Here is an 18,444-nt window from a genome sequence, read left to right as displayed (position 1 = left end):
ACCTTGGAATGTCACACAACCCATGTCTGTGCCACAACCAGCATCTGACATCACAGTCTGCATCTATGCCATGTCTCTGATGGACTCGCAGCCAACATTAATTTATGAACAGAAGCTGATGAATGTTTGGAATCTACGCTCGTCCCAGGACACTGTGTCGCTCCTATATCTTGGTGATATAGGACAAATCTGTGCCAAGGACTTAACAATAATTGAACAGAACACTTATTGAATCTGTTCTTATCAAACAAGAAAAAGAAATGTGTGCATATTAACTTTATTACTGTTGTGTGAAGGGCGAATGACTACTCACAAAGAGGCAACGAATTGTATCATAGTCATTCAGGGAGCATTGTAATACCCCTTTCTAAAAAAAAATTTCCACTTGTGTTCATCAATATTTACATTGATATAAATGTCAATGATTTTTTATGTGAGTGCTTGAGCAATAAAAGAAGGTGCAGCCTTCAAATTTTTTAGAGAGCAGCTACGAGAAGCCTGGCTGTTCATACTTGGCTTTCTGTTTTGAATTATGGCAATGTGAGCATTGTGGGCTGTCTGTAAATGATATCATGATATAATATATGATTTTATTTTGAGTTATTTAAGTGTTGCTTTCTTATTAGTACACTAGGTCACATGTTTATTTGATTATTTATTGTATTATGAGTTCTATTTGGGGCATTTCTAGCAAGGAAGACACAACAGTTCAATGTCTCACCGATCCACCATTGGCATGATTTCATTACTAATTTGCTATGTTAATTTTTACTTATTGTGTGTGCATAACCTGCAGTCATACAGAGACGAAGTCAGAGTTTTTCAAGTCAATCATATAGCGTGTCACCACAATTAAAATACTATATCCACATTCGCTGGCTTCATTAACTCACAACTAAATTGTCACTTTGCAACCTAATCTATCTCTTGGGCTCCACTAGAGATCAATCTGTCAGCATAACCTACATTCTATAAGTGAGAGCAAGTCAGTATTCTTTCTCTTCCTGATTGCACATGTATTGCATTACATGCCACAGGACAAACCCGACATCTGGTATTGACAGCTTCAGTTGAGCCTCATTTTCAGTAGTTGCACTCATACATGTAAAAATAAATATAAACTTTAGAGCGAAGATTCAATGTTCATGGCCCAGGAATCACCAGTGGCCATTCATAGTGGCGCTGTGCGAAACTATGTTTTATATTCTAAGATATTAGGTGCAAATTGTGCACAATAAAAAGAATATTATCCACTGAAACACCAAAGAAAATGGTACAGGCATGCGTATTCAAATACAGAGGCAGAATACAGCACTGCTGTCAGCAACGGCTATGCAAGATGATGAGCGTCTCGCATAGCTGTTGGATCGGTCACTGCTGCTACAATTGCAGGCTATCAAGATTTAAGTGAGTTTGAATTTGGTGTTATAATTGGAGCATGAGCGAAGGGACACAGCATTTCCAAGGTAGCGATGAAGTGGGGATTTTCCCGTACGACCATTCCACGAGTGTACTGGGAATATCAGGAATCTGGTAAAACATCAAATATCTGACTTTGCTGCGGCCGGAAAAAAGTCCTGCAAGAACAGGTCCAATAATCACTGAAAAGAATAGTTCCACATGACAGAAGTGCAACCCATCCGCAAATTGCTGCAGATTTCAATACTGGGCCATTAACAAGCGTCAGTGTGCGAACCATTCAATGAAACATCATTGATATGGCCTTTCAGAGCCAAAAGCCCACTTGTTTAGCCTTGATGACTGCATGACACAAAGCTTTACGCCTTACCTGGGCCCATCAACACTGACATTGGACTGTTGATGACTGAAAACATGTTGCATGGTCAGAAGAGTCTTGTTTCAAATTGTATCGAGTGGATGGACATATACAGGTATAGATACAACCTTGTGAATCCATGGACCCTGCATGTCAGCTGCGGAATGTTCAAGCTGGTGGAGGCACTGTAATGGTGTGGGACATGTTCGGTTGGAGTGATATGGTACCCCTGATATGTCTAGATATGACTCTGACAGGTGACACATACATAAGCATCCTGTCTGATCACCTGCATCCATTCACGTCCATTGTGCATTTCGACAGATTTGGGCAATTCCAGTAGGACAATGCGACATGCCACTCATCCAGAATCGCTACATAGTTGCTTCAGGAACATAATATGGCTGAACATAATATTGCATGTAGGACAATGCGACATGCCACTCATCCAGAATTGCTACATAGTTGCTTCAGGAACATAATATGGCTGAACATAATATTGCATTCACAGACCTATAACCAAACTGCCACCTGACAACCTAACATAGACCTCAGGGCACACTACAGATCAGTCTATCACCTCAGCCAGTATTTGGTGGAGGGACGAGGTGCAGGAGGCAGTATCACACTCTAGCCACATTTTATAGACTAAAATAAAGGCAGAAACAGTAGTGCAGATGCCAGAAGCTAACTGGCTCTGCTTGCATAGGTGTTGTTTTTGTGAATAGTGTTTTATTCATCTCTATGACATACATTTGCAATCCATTTGGTTTGCGCACAGGAGAATGTAAAAAATTTATAAAACAGTTGTTGTTGTTGTTGTGGTCTTCAGTCCTGAGACTGGTTTGATGCAGCTCTCCATGCTACTCTATCCTGTGCAAGGTTCTTCATCTCCCAGTACCTACTGCAACCTACATCCTTCTGAATCTGCTTAGTGTATTCATCTCTTGGTCTCCCCCTACGATTTTTACCCTCCACACTGCCCTCCAATACTAAATTGGTGATCCCTTGATGCCTCAGAACATGTCCTACCAACCGATCCCTTCTTCTGGTCAAGTTGTGCCACAAACTTCTCTTCTCCCCAATCCTATTCAATACTTCCTCATTAGTTATGTGATCTACCCATCTAATCTTCAGCATTCTTCTGTAGCACCACATTTGGAAAGCTTCTATTCTCTTCTTGTCCAAACTATTTATCGTCCATGTTTCACTTCCATACATGGCTACACTCCATACAAATACTTTCAGAAAAGACTTCCTGACACTTAAATCTATACTCGATGTTAAGAAATTTCTCTTCTTCAGAAACGCTTTCCTTGCCATTGCCAGTCAACATTTTATATCCTCTCTACTTTGACCATCATCAGTTATTTTGCTCCCCAAATAGCAAAACTCCTTTACTACTTTAAGCGTCTCATTTCCTAATCTAATTCCCTCAGCATCACCCGACTTAATTCTACTACATTCAATTATCCTCGTTTTGCTTTTGTTGATGTTCATCTTATATACTCCTCTCAAGACACTGTCCATTCCATTCAACTGCTCTTCCCAGTCCTTTGCTGTCTCTGACAGAATTACAATGTCATCGGCGAACCTCAAAGTTTTTATTTCTTCTCCATGGATGTTAATACCTACTGCAAATTTTTCTTTTGTTTCCCTTACTGCTTGCTCAATATACAGATTGAATAACATTGGGGAGAGGCTACAACCCTGTCTTACTCCCTTCCCAACCACTGCTTCCCTTCCATGTCCCTCGACTCTTATAACTGCTATCTGGTTTCTGTACAAATTGTAAATAGCCTTTCGCTCCCTGTATTTTACCCCTGCCACCTTTAGAATTTGAAAGAGTGTATTCCAGTCAACATTGTCAAAAGCTTTCTCTAAGTCTACAAATGCTAGAAATGTAGGTTTGCCTTTCCTGAATCTTTCTTCTAAGATAAGTCGTAAGGTCAGTATTGCCTCACGTGTTCCAGTATTTCTACGGAATCCAAACTGATCTTCCCTGAGGTCGGCTTCTACTAATTTTTCCATTCGTCTGTAAAGAATTCGTGTTAGTATTTTGCAGCTGTGGCTTATTAAACTTATTGTTCGGTAATTTTCACATCTGTCAACACCTGCTTTCTTTGGGATTGGAATTATTATATTCTTCTTGAAGTCTGAGGGTATTTCGCCTGTTTCGTACATCTTGCTCACCAGATGGTGGAGTTTTGTCAGGACTGGCTCTCCCAAGGCTGTCAGTAGTTCCAATGGAATGTTGTCTACTCTGGAGGCCTTGTTTCGACTCAGGTCTTTCAGTGCTCTGTCAAACTCTTCACGCAGTATCGTATCTCCCATTTCATCTTCATCTACATCCTCTTCCATTTCCATAATATTGTCCTCAAGTACATCACCGTTGTATAGACCCTCTATATACTCCTTCCACCTTTCTGCTTTCCCTTCTTTGCTTAGAACTGGGTTTCCATATGAGCTCTTGATGTTCATACAAGTGGTTCTCTTATCTCCAAAGGCCTCTTTAATTTTCCTGTAGGCAGTATCTATCTTACCCCTAGTGAGATAAGCCTCTACATCCTTACATTTGTCCTCTAGCCATCCCTGCTTAGCCATTTTGCACTTCCTGTCGATCTCATTTCTGAGACGTTTGTATTCCTTTTTGCCTGCTTCATTTATTGCATTTTTATATTTTTTCCTTTCATCAATTAAATTCAATATTTCTTCTGTTACCCAAGGATTTCTACTAGCCCTCGTCTTTTTACCTACTTGATCCTCTGCTGCCTTCACTACTTCATCCCTCAAAGCTACCCATTCTTCTTCTACTGTATTTCTTTCCCCCATTCCTGTCAATTGTTCCCTTATGCTCTCCCTGAAACTCTGTACAACCTCTGGTTCTTTCAGTTTATCCAGGTCCCATCTCCCTCCCCACCAACGGCAAGGTCCATGGTTCATTGGGGGGGAGGGGGAGGGGGAGGGGGAGGATAAAACAGTTACAATGATTTTTTTCATTAATAAATAATAGTATTACTATAAGAATATTTCTTGGAATATGTAACGCGATGTATCCAGCTCAAATTTCCAGTTTTCCCCGCATGAATTCATCTCCTGAGTAATAACACTTCAGTGTCAGTACCTCATTTAGCTTCCTTTCAAGTGAACCTAAATTCATCTTCATCAACTTGTTCCCTTTTAATTTATTACAAATTTTCACTCCCATGGTCCGCAGCTCGTGGTCAAGCGGTAGCGTTCTTGCTTCCTGCACAGGGGGTCCTGGGTTTGATTCCCGGCGGGGTCAGGGATTTTTTTCCCTGCCTCGAGATGACTGGGTGTTGTGTTGTCTTCATCATCATTCATCCCCATTACGGTCGAAGGAAGGCAATGGCGAACCACCTCCGCTAGGACCTTGCCTAGTCAGCGGTGCGGGTCTCCTGCAGTGTTCCCCACACTCCTCGGAGTATGGGACCTCATCATCATCATCATCATCATCCTCATCACTCCCATGTACTGAGGTCACTGGGCATACAATCTGAGGCATTGGGTGGGAAGCATAAAATTTTCTTTGTTTCTAGTGTCATGTGAATGGACAAAATGGTTTCGCTCAAATAATTCATGCCTGGTGTACAAAAATATAATTTTCTAATATACACTCCTGGAAATGGAAAAAAGAACACATTGACACCGGTGTGTCAGACCCACCATACTTGCTCCGGACACTGTGAGAGGGCTGTACAAGCAATGATCACACGCACGGCACAGCGGACACACCAGGAACCGCGGTGTTGGCCGTCGAATGGCGCTAGCTGCGCAGCATTTGTGCACCGCCGCAGTCAGTGTCAGCCAGTTTGCCTTGGCATACGGAGCTCCATCGCAGTCTTTAACACCGGTAGCATGCCGCGACAGCGTGGACGTGAACCGTATGTGCAGTTGACGGACTTTGAGCGAGGGCGTATAGTGGGCATGTGGGAGGCCGGGTGGACGTACCGCCGAATTGCTCAACACGTGGGGCTTGAGGTCTCCACAGTACATCGATGTTGTCGCCAGTGGTCGGCGGAAGGTGCACGTGCCCGTCGACCTGGGACCGGACCGCAGCGACGCACGGATGCACGCCAAGACCGTAGGATCCTACGCAGTGCCGTAGGGGACCGCACCGCCACTTCCCAGCAAATTAGGTACACTGTTGCTCCTGGGGTATCGGCGAGGACCATTCGCAACCATCTCCATGAAGCTGGGCTACGGTCCCGCACACCGTTAGGCCGTCTTCCACTCACGCCCCAACATCGTGCAGCCCGCCTCCAGTGGTGTCGCGACAGGCGTGAATGGAGGGACGAATGGAGACGTGTCGTCTTCAGCGATGAGAGTCGCTTCTGCCTTGGTGCCAATGATGGTCGTATGCGTGTTTGGCGCCGTGCAGGTGAGCGCCACAATCAGGACTGCATACGACCGAGGCACACAGGGCCAACACCCGGCATCATGGTGTGGGGAGCGATCTCCTACACTGGCCGTACACCACTGGTGATCGTCGAGGGGACACTGAATAGTGCACGGTACATCCAAACCGTCATCGAACCCATCGTTCTACCATTCCTAGACCGGCAAGGGAACGTGCTGTTCCAACAGGACAATGCACGTCCGCATGTATCCCGTGCCACCCAACGTGCTCTAGAAGGTGTAAGTCAACTACCCTGGCCAGCAAGATCTCCGGATCTGTTCCCCATTGAGCATGTTTGGGACTGGATGAAGCGTCGTCTCACGCGGTCTGCACGTCCAGCACGAACGCTGGTCCAACTGAGGCGCCAGGTGGAAATGGCATGGCAAGCCGTTCCACAGGACTACATCCAGCATCTCTACGATCGTCTCCATGAGAGAATAGCAGCCTGCATTGCTGCGAAAGGTGGATATACACTGTACTAGTGCCGACATTGTGCATGCTCTGTTGCCTGTGTCTATGTGCCTGTGGTTCTGTCAGTGTGATCATGTGATGTATCTGACCCCAGGAATGTGTCAATAAAGTTTCCCCTTCCTGGGACAATGAATTCACGGTGTTCTTATTTCAATTTCCAGGAGTGTATTTTTAAGGATGGCAGAGGTAATATTTTAAGTTTTCTAAATAATGGTTGACATGGTTCTTTGTGATTTGCAGTGCACGTATTTCAAATGATTTTTTTCTGTATTTTCAGTATCCGCACTATGTTTGTAGAGCTATCCCAAAAACAATACTGTACCTAATAATGGATTCGAAGTAGCTCGTATATGCTTTGTTTGTGTTTCCATGTCAGTTGCAGTTGATAATATTTGCACTGCAAATGCAAAGCTGTTCAGTTTGTTTGCTAGGTATTCAATGTGTGCCTGCCAGCTCAGATTTTTATCTACATTTAAACGTAAGAAGTTGACTGAGTCAACTTATTCTATATCTTGGTTGTTGTGTAAAATCTTAATTTGCCAACATTTTGACTGTTTGGTTTTGAACTGGATCATGTGAGCCTTAGATATGTTTAGATTCAACCCTTTTACCGTATTTACTCGAATCTAAGCCGCACTCAAATCTAAGCCGCACCTGAAAAATGAGACTCGAAATCGAGGAAAAAAAATTTCCCGAATCTAAGCCGCACCTGAAATTTGAGACTTGAAATTCAAGGGGAGACAAAAGTTTTAGGCCACATCTCCAAATCGAAACAAAGTTGGTCCATTGTAATATGAGACACAATTTAGATCGAATGAATGACGATACAGCTACAGTAGTTTGGTTCGAGTCGTAAGATTAGCAGTTACGCTTTGCCAGGTAGCCATTGCTATGCGTCAGGCGCTCCGTCCTTATTTATACGGGTACGATTCCTTTTTCACGTGCTTTGTCTGGTTTGAATTGATTGCTTATTTTTCTTTGATCTGATAAGTGCCATTTTCTTTGTTATAGGTGTTTACGTCACTCTAAGCTGAAAATGCATTACTGTACTGTGTCATGCATTGTTTGTTGCATTCTGATAGTGCGTGTTTACGGCCTGTCGCCGCTCGCGGCATGGCTTCCTTTTGTGTGTGCTACCGTCGCTTATAATTTTAAAAAAAAAAAGAGGAATCGTCTCATTAGCGAATCAATGGCAAGAGACTGGTATTTGTTGTTACTTTCACTGCTACTTTCTTTGCTAATGATTAACAAGAACCAAATAATAGACTGCATATGATAGATGTTCTGAACGACAGTTTAGCGAAAATTTTTCTCCGTTTGAAAATCTTTGCAGGTGCCTCTTTAGTACGTTACATTCTGCACAGAAATTAGAGTCATCTTAGATTTAAAAATGTAGTCAATTGCCATGCTTCATTTCTGACTGTATCACTATTAGGCATAAGAATAATACGAATATAAAGATGGCATGATATGTATATTCTTCCGCGTTTGCTGCGTTGTCTCACTCTAGTTTCGTAGTTTATTAGGCAGACAGGATTTAAATGAGGTAGCAGCAAACACGAAAGAATACATGGCGAAATGTTTATATTCGTACGGTATTATTCTTATGGTGAAAAGAATACTGCATGCGATTCACAATTCATAAAAGTTCTTATTAGCAACGATCTCTTGTCACAGGTAGGAAAAAATTCAGAACGTAGAGTTGGCCATATTGACAAACATCCCAAACAGTCTTGCCAGTCGGATTTTCGTAGTACATTGAAATGCTGCTGCTACATTCGAAGATGAACAATACGGAATTTGTATTTACTTCAGTGGATAATGTACGAAAATGCAGTGGTCGAAACTCTGGGCGGAGAAAAAAGCTCGTCTTCCACCTTTTTGTTTTAATTTTGTTTACTGACGCAGCGGTTTTGGTGCCAGTATTTATTTTTGTGCCTACAAAGCATGCCTATGTAGCGCTACATATATTCGACGGCAGAAGTTAGTTGTGGCGGCACCCACGAACATTTTTCAGAACTTCCGCTTGCTTTGCACACGATTCTAAGCCGCAGGCGGTTTTTTGGATTACAAAAACTGGAAAAAAAGTGCGGCTTAGATACGAGTAAATACGGTAGCTGAAAACAAGTTTCTAAGCTATTGAGCGTACTGATCACAGATTTGGGAATTTTTTCCAAATCCTGATCTTCAACTAAGACAGAAGTATCATCTGCAAACAGAATTGATGGGGAGCTGATATTTAATGGTAAGTCATTAACATAGAAGAGAAAAAGGACAGGGACTAATTTGGATCCTTGTGGAACACCCTGAGATATTTTTTTTCCAGTCAGAAATTGGTGACAGTCTTCCGTGCTGTAAATTGTTTTTCTTTCTCAGTTGTAAACTGGTGTGGTATTGACATGCCCCCTCACCATCCTCCCCACCCACTCCCCCCCCCCCCCCCCCCCAAATAAACACACAAATCGTTCAGGAACAGTTGTGGTTCTCATTACAGTGAAAAGGCTGTGTGCTGTGTTATGAAGTGCAATTAGGTTGATTTTAGTTCAGGATTAAGTGCATTTTCTTGAGTAAAGAAATTTGTAAAATTCTTAAATGACTGTTAATTTATCATAATTGACACATGTATAGAGTTGCGAGCAGAAATCAGGATGCTGCAAAAGGTAGAACATAATACTTGTGTGATCATCACAGATGGCAATGCATGCTCTGCAATGTGCTCCCAGGCTGGTCACAAGGTTGGTAAGGAGTTCTTGTGGTAGGGCATTCCATTCCTACACCAGCACAGTTGATAACTGCAGGATGGTCGTTGGTCTGTGTAGATGTGCTGCAATATGCCCCCCCCCCCCCACACACACACACACATGCTAGATGGAAAATAACACACACAGTACTGATGGGGGGAGGGGGGGGGGCTACTTTATGCTCACCGTCTAAAAATACTGTAATCTAGCCAGTTACTTTACACTTTAAAATTATGAAAAAATATTTATTGTTGCATTCTTCTACCAAATTCCATGTATGTTTTCAATTTTTCAGTTACACTTAAACACAAAAATTTAAATCTTAGTAGACGTCACTTTCTCAATGAATACTGTATTCAATAATTCTAGGTTCATGGGTTTACCTATACATCAGTACCTCTGTAAAGGGTATGTTGAGAGTAAAAGTCAACAACAATGAACCAAACTTGGAGTTTTTCAATTTTTTTTTTCTTTTCCAAAGTCATTTGTGCACATTATTGATATTGCTAATAGTGTGCTAAAGGATACTTTCATGTTCTGGACTCCACTCACACGTCAGCATGTCTCTAAAAAGGTATAAATTGTTAATATAATTCAAAAACAATTAATGAATTTTTAAGGGTGGGTGGAAAGTACTCCCCCCCCCCCCCCCCCCTTCCTCCTCCTCCTACTAATGTACGTTGTGGAAAATGTCTTGGTATTGCTAGGATTAGGGCAGGGGGATGGGCAGTACAGTCTATTCGCCAAATACCTTCTCGTTCCAAGCGCTCCTGTACCTGTGCTGATTGATGAAGTTCTGCATTGTCATCCACAAGAATGAAGTCGGGACCAAACATGCTCCTGAAAAGACAAATGTTGGGAAGGGGTAGAATGTCACAAGGATGTTGACTAACGAGTATACTGTATTCAGAGATTTGAAATCAGTACACCCATGCAATATTATTTCTCCCCACACCATGACACCTGGAACACCAAAATGATCATGTCTGACAATGCTCCTGGGTGCACTATGTGCGGTCTCATACGGCAAGAGGTGGGAACATGTAATGCAGCCAAGAACATTTTTCAACATGATCGTTTTGGTGGGCCAGGTGTTAAGGTTTGGGGGAGGGGTGTTGTGTGAGCTTGCTGTTTCCAAATCTTTTAACACAGTACATTCACTAGTTGTCAGCATCATCGTGACACTCTACTCCTTCCTGACATTTGTCTTTATAGAAGTGAATTAAGCTTGACTTCATTTTATGGATGAGTGTGCATGCCTGCAACAAATTTTGAAGGTGCAAGAGCTCTAAGGACAAGAGGATATTTGGCAGATGGCCTGGCCTGCCCATTTCCTCGACTTACTACCAGTTTTATGACAGCATGTCCACATGTACCAGCAACTGTCCAGCTGTCGTCAACTGCACTGGTGGAGGAATGGAAGGCCCTAGGAAAAGACCTCCTTACCAATCTTGTGACCAACATGGGGGTACATTGCAGAGCATGCATTGCCGTCTGTGGTGATCATACACCCTATTAGGAACCATGTCCTGCTTTTTGTAATGTCCAGGGACCATCATAAATCATAAATGATTGTCCGTGAATGGAAGCATCATTTCTGTTCATCTCATTGTGTATTTCTTTCAGTTATTTATCTCCTATATTATACTGTAGTAATTTTTATGTATGGTCGTTAAGTTTGATTGAGCTATGTTAATCGTCAGTGACACATTATAAAAAAGTTGCTTTCACACCAGTTTAGTATGAATGTGTGGGCCTGTGAATGCTTCTGGGACCTCATTGTTATTTACTGTAGCATGTAACTAATGTGTGTTGTACAGTCTGTTGCATGTACACCACCACCATCACAAGATCCCGAAGAGTATGCAGACCTCCATTTCTATCGCCATATTTGTGCTGTCAGCAACTTGTTGCTGTTACCAAGTCAATGCTGTAATTGACAACCTAAAGCTGTCTTCAAGACATTGTATTGCACCGGAAATCAGACGCAAGCAAGATCCCAGAAGTCACCCTCCTGATTTTTTAAGGGGATGCTTTCCGAACAACCTGTGGTAGAATGCCAGGTCAAAGTAGTGTAAAGGTTTGACCCCTCACACCAATAAAAGCCAACTCAAAAGTAATTCCTGGCTTTCTCCAAGAAAACTTTTGTATGAACACCTAAGGTGTTAACTGCAGTTTTTTTATCAAATCACTCCATTATGAACATACTATGTGAAGTATTAATGTGTTAAAAAAAAAGTAAATAAAAAAGTTCCTGTAGATCCTTTCATTTCTGATTTTCTCCCAGCACCAAAATATAGGTGATTACACTTGTCACGAACATTCTTAATGTTTGTACTATCATGTTTCATGTTTTAATAATTCAATTGGTAGAAGCAAGGCAATGTTTCATGTAGAAATAAAGTAATAACTGTATTTATTAAATACTGGATCAAGTAATGTTGATACTTCTGAACTGAGTGTACGTTTCATCAGTCTTGTTAAAATTAAATATTTTAATGCAACTGTTATTGGTGCAAAAACTGTGTTAAGTCTTGTAAAGAGTGTGAAAATCAGTTTTGTTGTTTAATAAAGCTTTGCTGTTAGTGATCTGTTCTATTTGTGCTAAATAAACATTAGTGCCGGAACAAGAGAGCTCCACAATGAGTTAAAATCAAACCGAAATCCGGATTTTGTTACTTAATGTCAAATAGTATAAAGTTGTAATGGCAGCTAAAAAAATGGCAAATAAGTTCATACAAGAACACAGAAATAAGACAAAAGCAGTGTGGTCAGTTGTTCAGTCTGAATTAAAGAGACAAAGTAAAAATTCATGAGATTTTGAAAATGAGATGTGAAAATGAAATTATAGTAAACCCTGTTCAGATGTCAAGTTGTTTCATTGAATTATTCCTAAATGTAGTAAGATCAGATGTGGATATGACATTCTATCAAGGCATCACAAATTTGGAAAACGGCCAGAACACATCTTTTAAACAATTTGAAAAAATCACCCAAAGGGATTTGGAAAAGGAAATATTGTCTCTAAAAAACAAAACCTCACATGGGTGGGATGAAATACACACATCTGTAATCAAGTGTGTGTACGATATTATTTCTCAGCCACTGTCAATTATTATAAAACAATCTTTTGAACAGAGATGCTTCCCAAATGTATTGAAATATGCTGAGATCAAATCCGTATTCCAAAAAGGATCGACAGAAGATATGGGGAATTACCACCACATCTCTCTTTTGCTAGTCTTCTCTAAAGTGTTTGAAAAGATTGCAGCAAAACAAATTAATAAATTTCTTACTGTAAATGCTATAATTTTTAAAAACCAGTTTGGATTCCAACAGGGTAAAACCACTGTGAATGTTATATATGAGTTTATCCAAAAAATATGCTCCACATTAGATAAGGATAGAAAGGTCACAGGAATGTTCTGTGATCCTACTAAAGCCTTCAATTCAGTTTTATTTATTTATTTCGTGTGCCATAGATCCATATGGGAACATATCCCTGGATATAGAACGAGTCAAGGTTTTTACAGATTATTGTTTTGTGCACAGATATATTGATCTTATCATTAGATTAAAGAAACTGTGAAGTTTAGCATATACCCTTATATATTAGTTAAGATACAGGACATCTGAAAGAATATACAGTCATACATAAATTTGGGTATTGTTCTTAAGTTATACAGGCGTCATATACAGACATACATAAAAATTTGGGTATTATATTAAGTTACACTGTACTTACAGAGTATGATTAGTCAATTGCAGCGGTCACAAAGTAAGGTTTAAGCACAAACAAGAGATTCTATGCATTTTTGCTAAGAAATTCATCAATATTGTAACAAGATTCATCTAAAAGGAACTGCTTCAGATTTTGTTTAAACTTTGGCATGTTTCCAACCAGTTCTTTAATGTGCGGTGGGAGGGCATTAAAAATCTTGGTGCCACTGTATAAAACCCCCTTCTGGACCATGCTTTTCGTTTTCAGCTCATGATGGATATCCAGTTTCCTTCGGGTGTTATAACTGTGGTATGAGCTATTGATTTTGAATAAGTTGCTATTTTTTGAAACAAAGCACATCAGGGAAAAATATGTTGGGCAGGTGTTGTAAGGATTTGTAGAGCTCTAAACAGATCACTGCACAAGTGCCTAGGATGTACTCCACACATAATTCTTATTGCTCGCTTCTGTTCACGGAACTCTTTTTTTGCTATTGGTTGATTTCCCCAAAATATTATACCATAGGCCATAAGTTGGTGAAAATAGCCAAAATATGCAGTTTTTATTGTGCTCATTTCCCTAGTGTCTGAAATTATTCTTAAGGCAAACATTGCCGAGCTTGGCCTTTTGCACAGATCTTGAATGGTGGTGCCACTTCATTTTGCTATCTACACTTCTGGAAATTGAAATAAGAACACCGTGAATTCATTGTCCCAGGAAGGGGAAACTTTATTGACACATTCCTGGGGTCAGATACATCACATGATCACACTGACAGAACCACAGGCACATAGAAACAGGCAAGAGAGCATGCACAATGTCGGCACTAGTACAGTGTATATCCACCTTTCGCAGCAATGCAAGCTGCTATTCTCCCATGGAGACGATCGTAGAGATGCTGGATGTAGTCCTGTGGAACGGCTTGCCATGCCATTTCCACCTGGCGCCTCAGTTGGACCAGCGTTCGTGCTGGACGTGCAGACCGCGTGAGACGACGCTTCATCCAGTCCCAAACATGCTCAATGGGGGTCAGATCCGGAGATCTTGCTGGCCAGGGTAGTTGACTTACACCTTCTAGAGCACGTTGGGTGGCACGGGATACATGCGGACGTGCATTGTCCTGTTGGAACAGCAATTTCCCTTGCCGGTCTAGGAATGGTAGAACGATGGGTTCGGTGACGGTTTGGATATACCGTGCACTATTCAGTGTCCCCTCGACGATCACCAGTGGTGTACGGCCAGTGTAGGAGATCGCTCCCCACACCATGATGCCGGGTGTTGGCCCTGTGTGCCTCGGTCGTATGCAGTCCTGATTGTGGCGCTCACCTGCGCGGCGCCAAACACGCATATGACCATCATTGGCACCAAGGCAGAAGCGACTCTCATCGCTGAAGACGACACGTCTCCATTCGTCCCTCCATTCACGCCTGTCGCGACACCACTGGAGGCGGGCTGCACGATGTTGGGGCGTGAGCGGAAGACGGCCTAATGGTGTGCGGGACCGTAGCCTAGCTTCATGGAGACGGTTGCGAATGGTCCTCGCCGATACCCCAGGAGCAACAGTGTCCCTAATTTGCTGGGAAGTGGCGGTGCGATCCCCTACGGCACTGCGTAGGATCCTACGGTCTTGGCGTGCATCCGTGCGTCGCTGCGGTCCGGTCCCAGGTCGACGGGCACGTGCACCTTCCGCCGACCACTGGCGACAACATCGATGTACTGTGGAGACCTCACGCCCCACGTGTTGAGCAATTCGGCGGTACGTCCACCCGGCCTCCCGCATGCCCACTATACGCCCTCGCTCAAAGTCCGTCAACTGCACATACGGTTCACGCCCACGCTGTCGCGGCATGCTACCAGTGTTAAAGACTGCGATGGAGCTCCGTATGCCACGGCAAACTGGCTGACACTGACGGCGGCGGTGCACAAATGCTGCGCAGCTAGCGCCATTCGACGGCCAACACCGCGGTTCCTGGTGTGTCCGCTGTGCCGTGCGTGTGATCATTGCTTGTACAGCCCTCTCGCAGTGTCCGGAGCAAGTATGGTGGGTCTGACACACCGGTGTCAATGTGTTCTTTTTTCAATTTCCAGGAGTGTATATGCTGCCCAAGAATTTGGAGGACTCAACCTCCAAAATCTCGTACTCACCCATTTTTAGGTTCATTTCCTTAGTAACATTTGTGTTAGAAGAGAAATGAATGTAATTTGTCTTTTTTAGGTTGACTGTAAGGCAATTAGTTTCAAACCAGTTTGTCAAATCTGCAACAGCTTTATTTGCAGCCTCATTTGACACATTCCCTGAGAGATTATTAACTGATAAAGTGGTGTCATCAGCAAACATGAGTATTTTCCCATATTCTGTACATAGTGCTAAATCATTTTTAAATATTAGAAAGAGCAGTGAGCCCAATACTGAGCCTTGAGGTACTCCTGCAGAAATGGAGCCCTATTATGATGATACCTGGCCACCATGCAGTCCTTCCACGATTACTTTCTGTTTTCTACCACACAGACAGGATTCAAGTCACGTGCCTACGGTTCCACCCATTCCTAGGGTCTTGGCTTTACTCAAGAGAATATGGTGACTTACACTGTCAAAAGATTTTGTCAGGTCACAAAATATTCCAACCATCATCATACTATTATTTATGACTTCCATAACATTGTCAACAAAGGCATGTATTGCATCCACGGTTGATACCCCTTTCCGAAAGCCAAACTGGCTACTGCTGAGGATGTTATATTTACTAAGATGCTCAACCATTCTGCTATGCATCAATTTCTCTAGTACCTTGGAGAAAAATGAGAGTAATGAAATTGGTCGATAGTTTGTAGCCTCAGTCTTTTCTCCCTTTTTATAAATTGGTCGTATAAGCCCATATTTTAGCCTGTCGTGGAAAAATACCTTCTTCCAATGACGTATTACTAATATGGCAGAGGACTGTACTTATTTCTTTACAACAGTATTTCAGTAACTTGCTCGAAATGTTGTCAACTCCAGCAGAATTTTTACATTTTAAAGACATAATTATTTTTTCTAATTCTATCACTGTAGTTTTTCGAAGATGCATCATATCTATTTTGTTAGTTAAGGTGTTATGCAAGTATTCTGTAGCTTTCTTTACAGAACCGTGGCATCCCATTTGGTTGGTGACTGTTAGGAAATGATTGTTAATGATATTAGCCACCATTTCAGGAGCATCCACCGAAAGGCTCCCAGTTCTTAAGGTAATCACTTCTTTGGCAGATAGGCCTTTCCCCGTCTCACTTTTAACATATTTCCACGTGGTTTTCATTTTGTTATTTGATTTGTCAATTTCATTTTTTGAATACATACTTTTAGATTTCTGGATCACCTTCCTTAATATCTTAGAGTACACTTTATATTGCCCCATCACTGCAGTATTGTTAGACTGTCTGGCTGAGGCAGACAATTCTCTTTTTGTTTTACATGAAATTTTGATGCCCTGGGTAAGCCATGGCTTAAATGCAGGGTTATATGGATTTTCTCTGACTCTTTTATTTGGAAACACCTCCTCAAAAAGATTTTATGTTAAATTAATAAATACATTAAATTTTGTGTTGACATCTGCTGAGTTGAATACTTCAGACTAGTCAATTAACTGTAGCTTCTGCCTGTATGTCTCCACTGTTTCTTCTTTTATTGGACTCCCATTTTTCCATATAGCTTTTGGCTTTCTGTTAACATTTAAATGTGGGATTTTCAGAAGTATCGCATCATGGTCTGACAGCCCATTTAGGACTTGACTGACTGTCAAGCTACTGTGCCTAGACTTATCAACAAACACATTATCAATTAGAGTACTGGAGTGGTCAGTTACCCTAGTGGGAAATTCAACTACTTGCATTAGATTGTAACAGCTCATTAGTTGCTCCAGCTCCATTCTGTCATAACTTTCATTCAGGAAATTTACATTAAAGTCGCCTAGTATTATGACTGAAATGTTTTTTTCTGTACAATTTTGATAACATTGCTTCAATCTGTTTGAGAAAGATTCCAAGATTCCCTGCAGGTGCTCTATAAATTGATAATATGACTACTGATACACTACTTGTTGCCAGTTCTATACCACACACTTCAAAGTGCTGCTCAATACAAAATTTGCTTACATCAAGAGTTCTAAATACCACATTATTTCTAACATAAATCACTGTTCCGCCCCTCTCCAGGTTGGATCTGCAATACTGAGATGCTAAACTGAATCTGTCTAAGCACAACATCTGAATACCACAAGTGACATGATGTACAGTGAAGCATAGTAAATCTGGTTGCTTTTCTCTTTCAATATCATTTATGTTTATTAGTAGCTGGTCTAGTGAATTTTTAAGTCCTCTTAGGCCAATGTTCTGATAGAAAATTGTGAGTGGTTTAGTCTTTCTTAAATCTGCACCATTTTTACAATTAGGCTTACTTAGTAACAGGGTACATTCATTGTGGACATGTAGGCCTACTGTTGGTTTGAGCTTTGGAACTTCTGCTATATCCTCTTCCTCTGCATTGAAGGATTCCAATGATTCTGTCTGGCTGGTGTGTTGAACACTCTATATGTTACTGGCACAGGATACAGTATTTAAGTGAGTGGGCAAATCAGTTGAGAACGAACTGTTCTCGTAAATCAGGGTACTTAGTTCGATCTTTTCTGTTTTTTCCGGCGAACACAATACCATTTACAAAGTTAGATACATGTTTTGCACATCCTTTCCGCTTCTCGAGATTCTCTACAGCTCCAGTTTGCAATTTACTTACAGTTTTATCATTAGGAACACAACACATCTTCTGCAGCTCGGTATTTTCATTTCTTAGTTGCGAAATTCCACGTCTTAGGACTTCCACGATTTTTTGTATACTTGAAATGCATTCGTTTAATTTCGCTATTTCACTGTCACGCTTCCCACAGTTTCCTTTTTTTTTTTTTTTTTTGCGGCAAAACTGTAACTTTTTTCCCTTGATCACTATGAACAACCACACTAGACGCCATCGTCTCATGCATTACTCCTCCACAAATTACAGATGTATGGAGTCAGGGACACTGCTTTAAAATGGTCAGATAGGAAACAAAGAGTAATTTTAACTTCAAATGGAACCAATTATTCCTCAGACTGGAAAACAGTTCCCCAAGGATCCCACAAGGTTCGATATTGGGCCCTATCGGTTTCTTTTTTACGTAAATGACCTATCACTTGCTATTGATGTTCATTCAGTCTTATTTGCTGATGATACATCAGTTCTAATTGAAAACAATGTATCTGAAAGTATCCCAGAAAAAGCCAAAAATACTTTAGAAAAACTCAAATC

General features: G+C 41.5%; 1 protein-coding gene across 1 annotated transcript in view; it reads left to right on the top strand.

Annotated features, from left to right (window-relative positions):
* Nucleotides 1-11,595, top strand: part of LOC124615996 — a 31,002-nt gene extending 19,407 nt beyond the window's left edge. The window contains exon 2 of the mRNA XM_047144205.1: nt 11,230-11,595. Coding sequence (XP_047000161.1) covers nt 11,230-11,464 — 235 coding nt within the window. The 3' untranslated portion in view covers nt 11,465-11,595. The remainder of the gene's footprint in view (nt 1-11,229) is intronic.
* The last annotated feature ends 6,849 nt before the right edge of the window (nt 11,596-18,444 follow it).

The sequence above is a fragment of the Schistocerca americana genome, chromosome 5 (genome assembly GCF_021461395.2).
Source record: "Schistocerca americana isolate TAMUIC-IGC-003095 chromosome 5, iqSchAmer2.1, whole genome shotgun sequence".
NCBI lineage: Eukaryota > Metazoa > Arthropoda > Insecta > Orthoptera > Acrididae > Schistocerca > Schistocerca americana.
The sequence above is the reverse complement of the archived record's forward strand: the minus strand, read 5'-3'. Positions and strand labels throughout refer to the sequence as shown.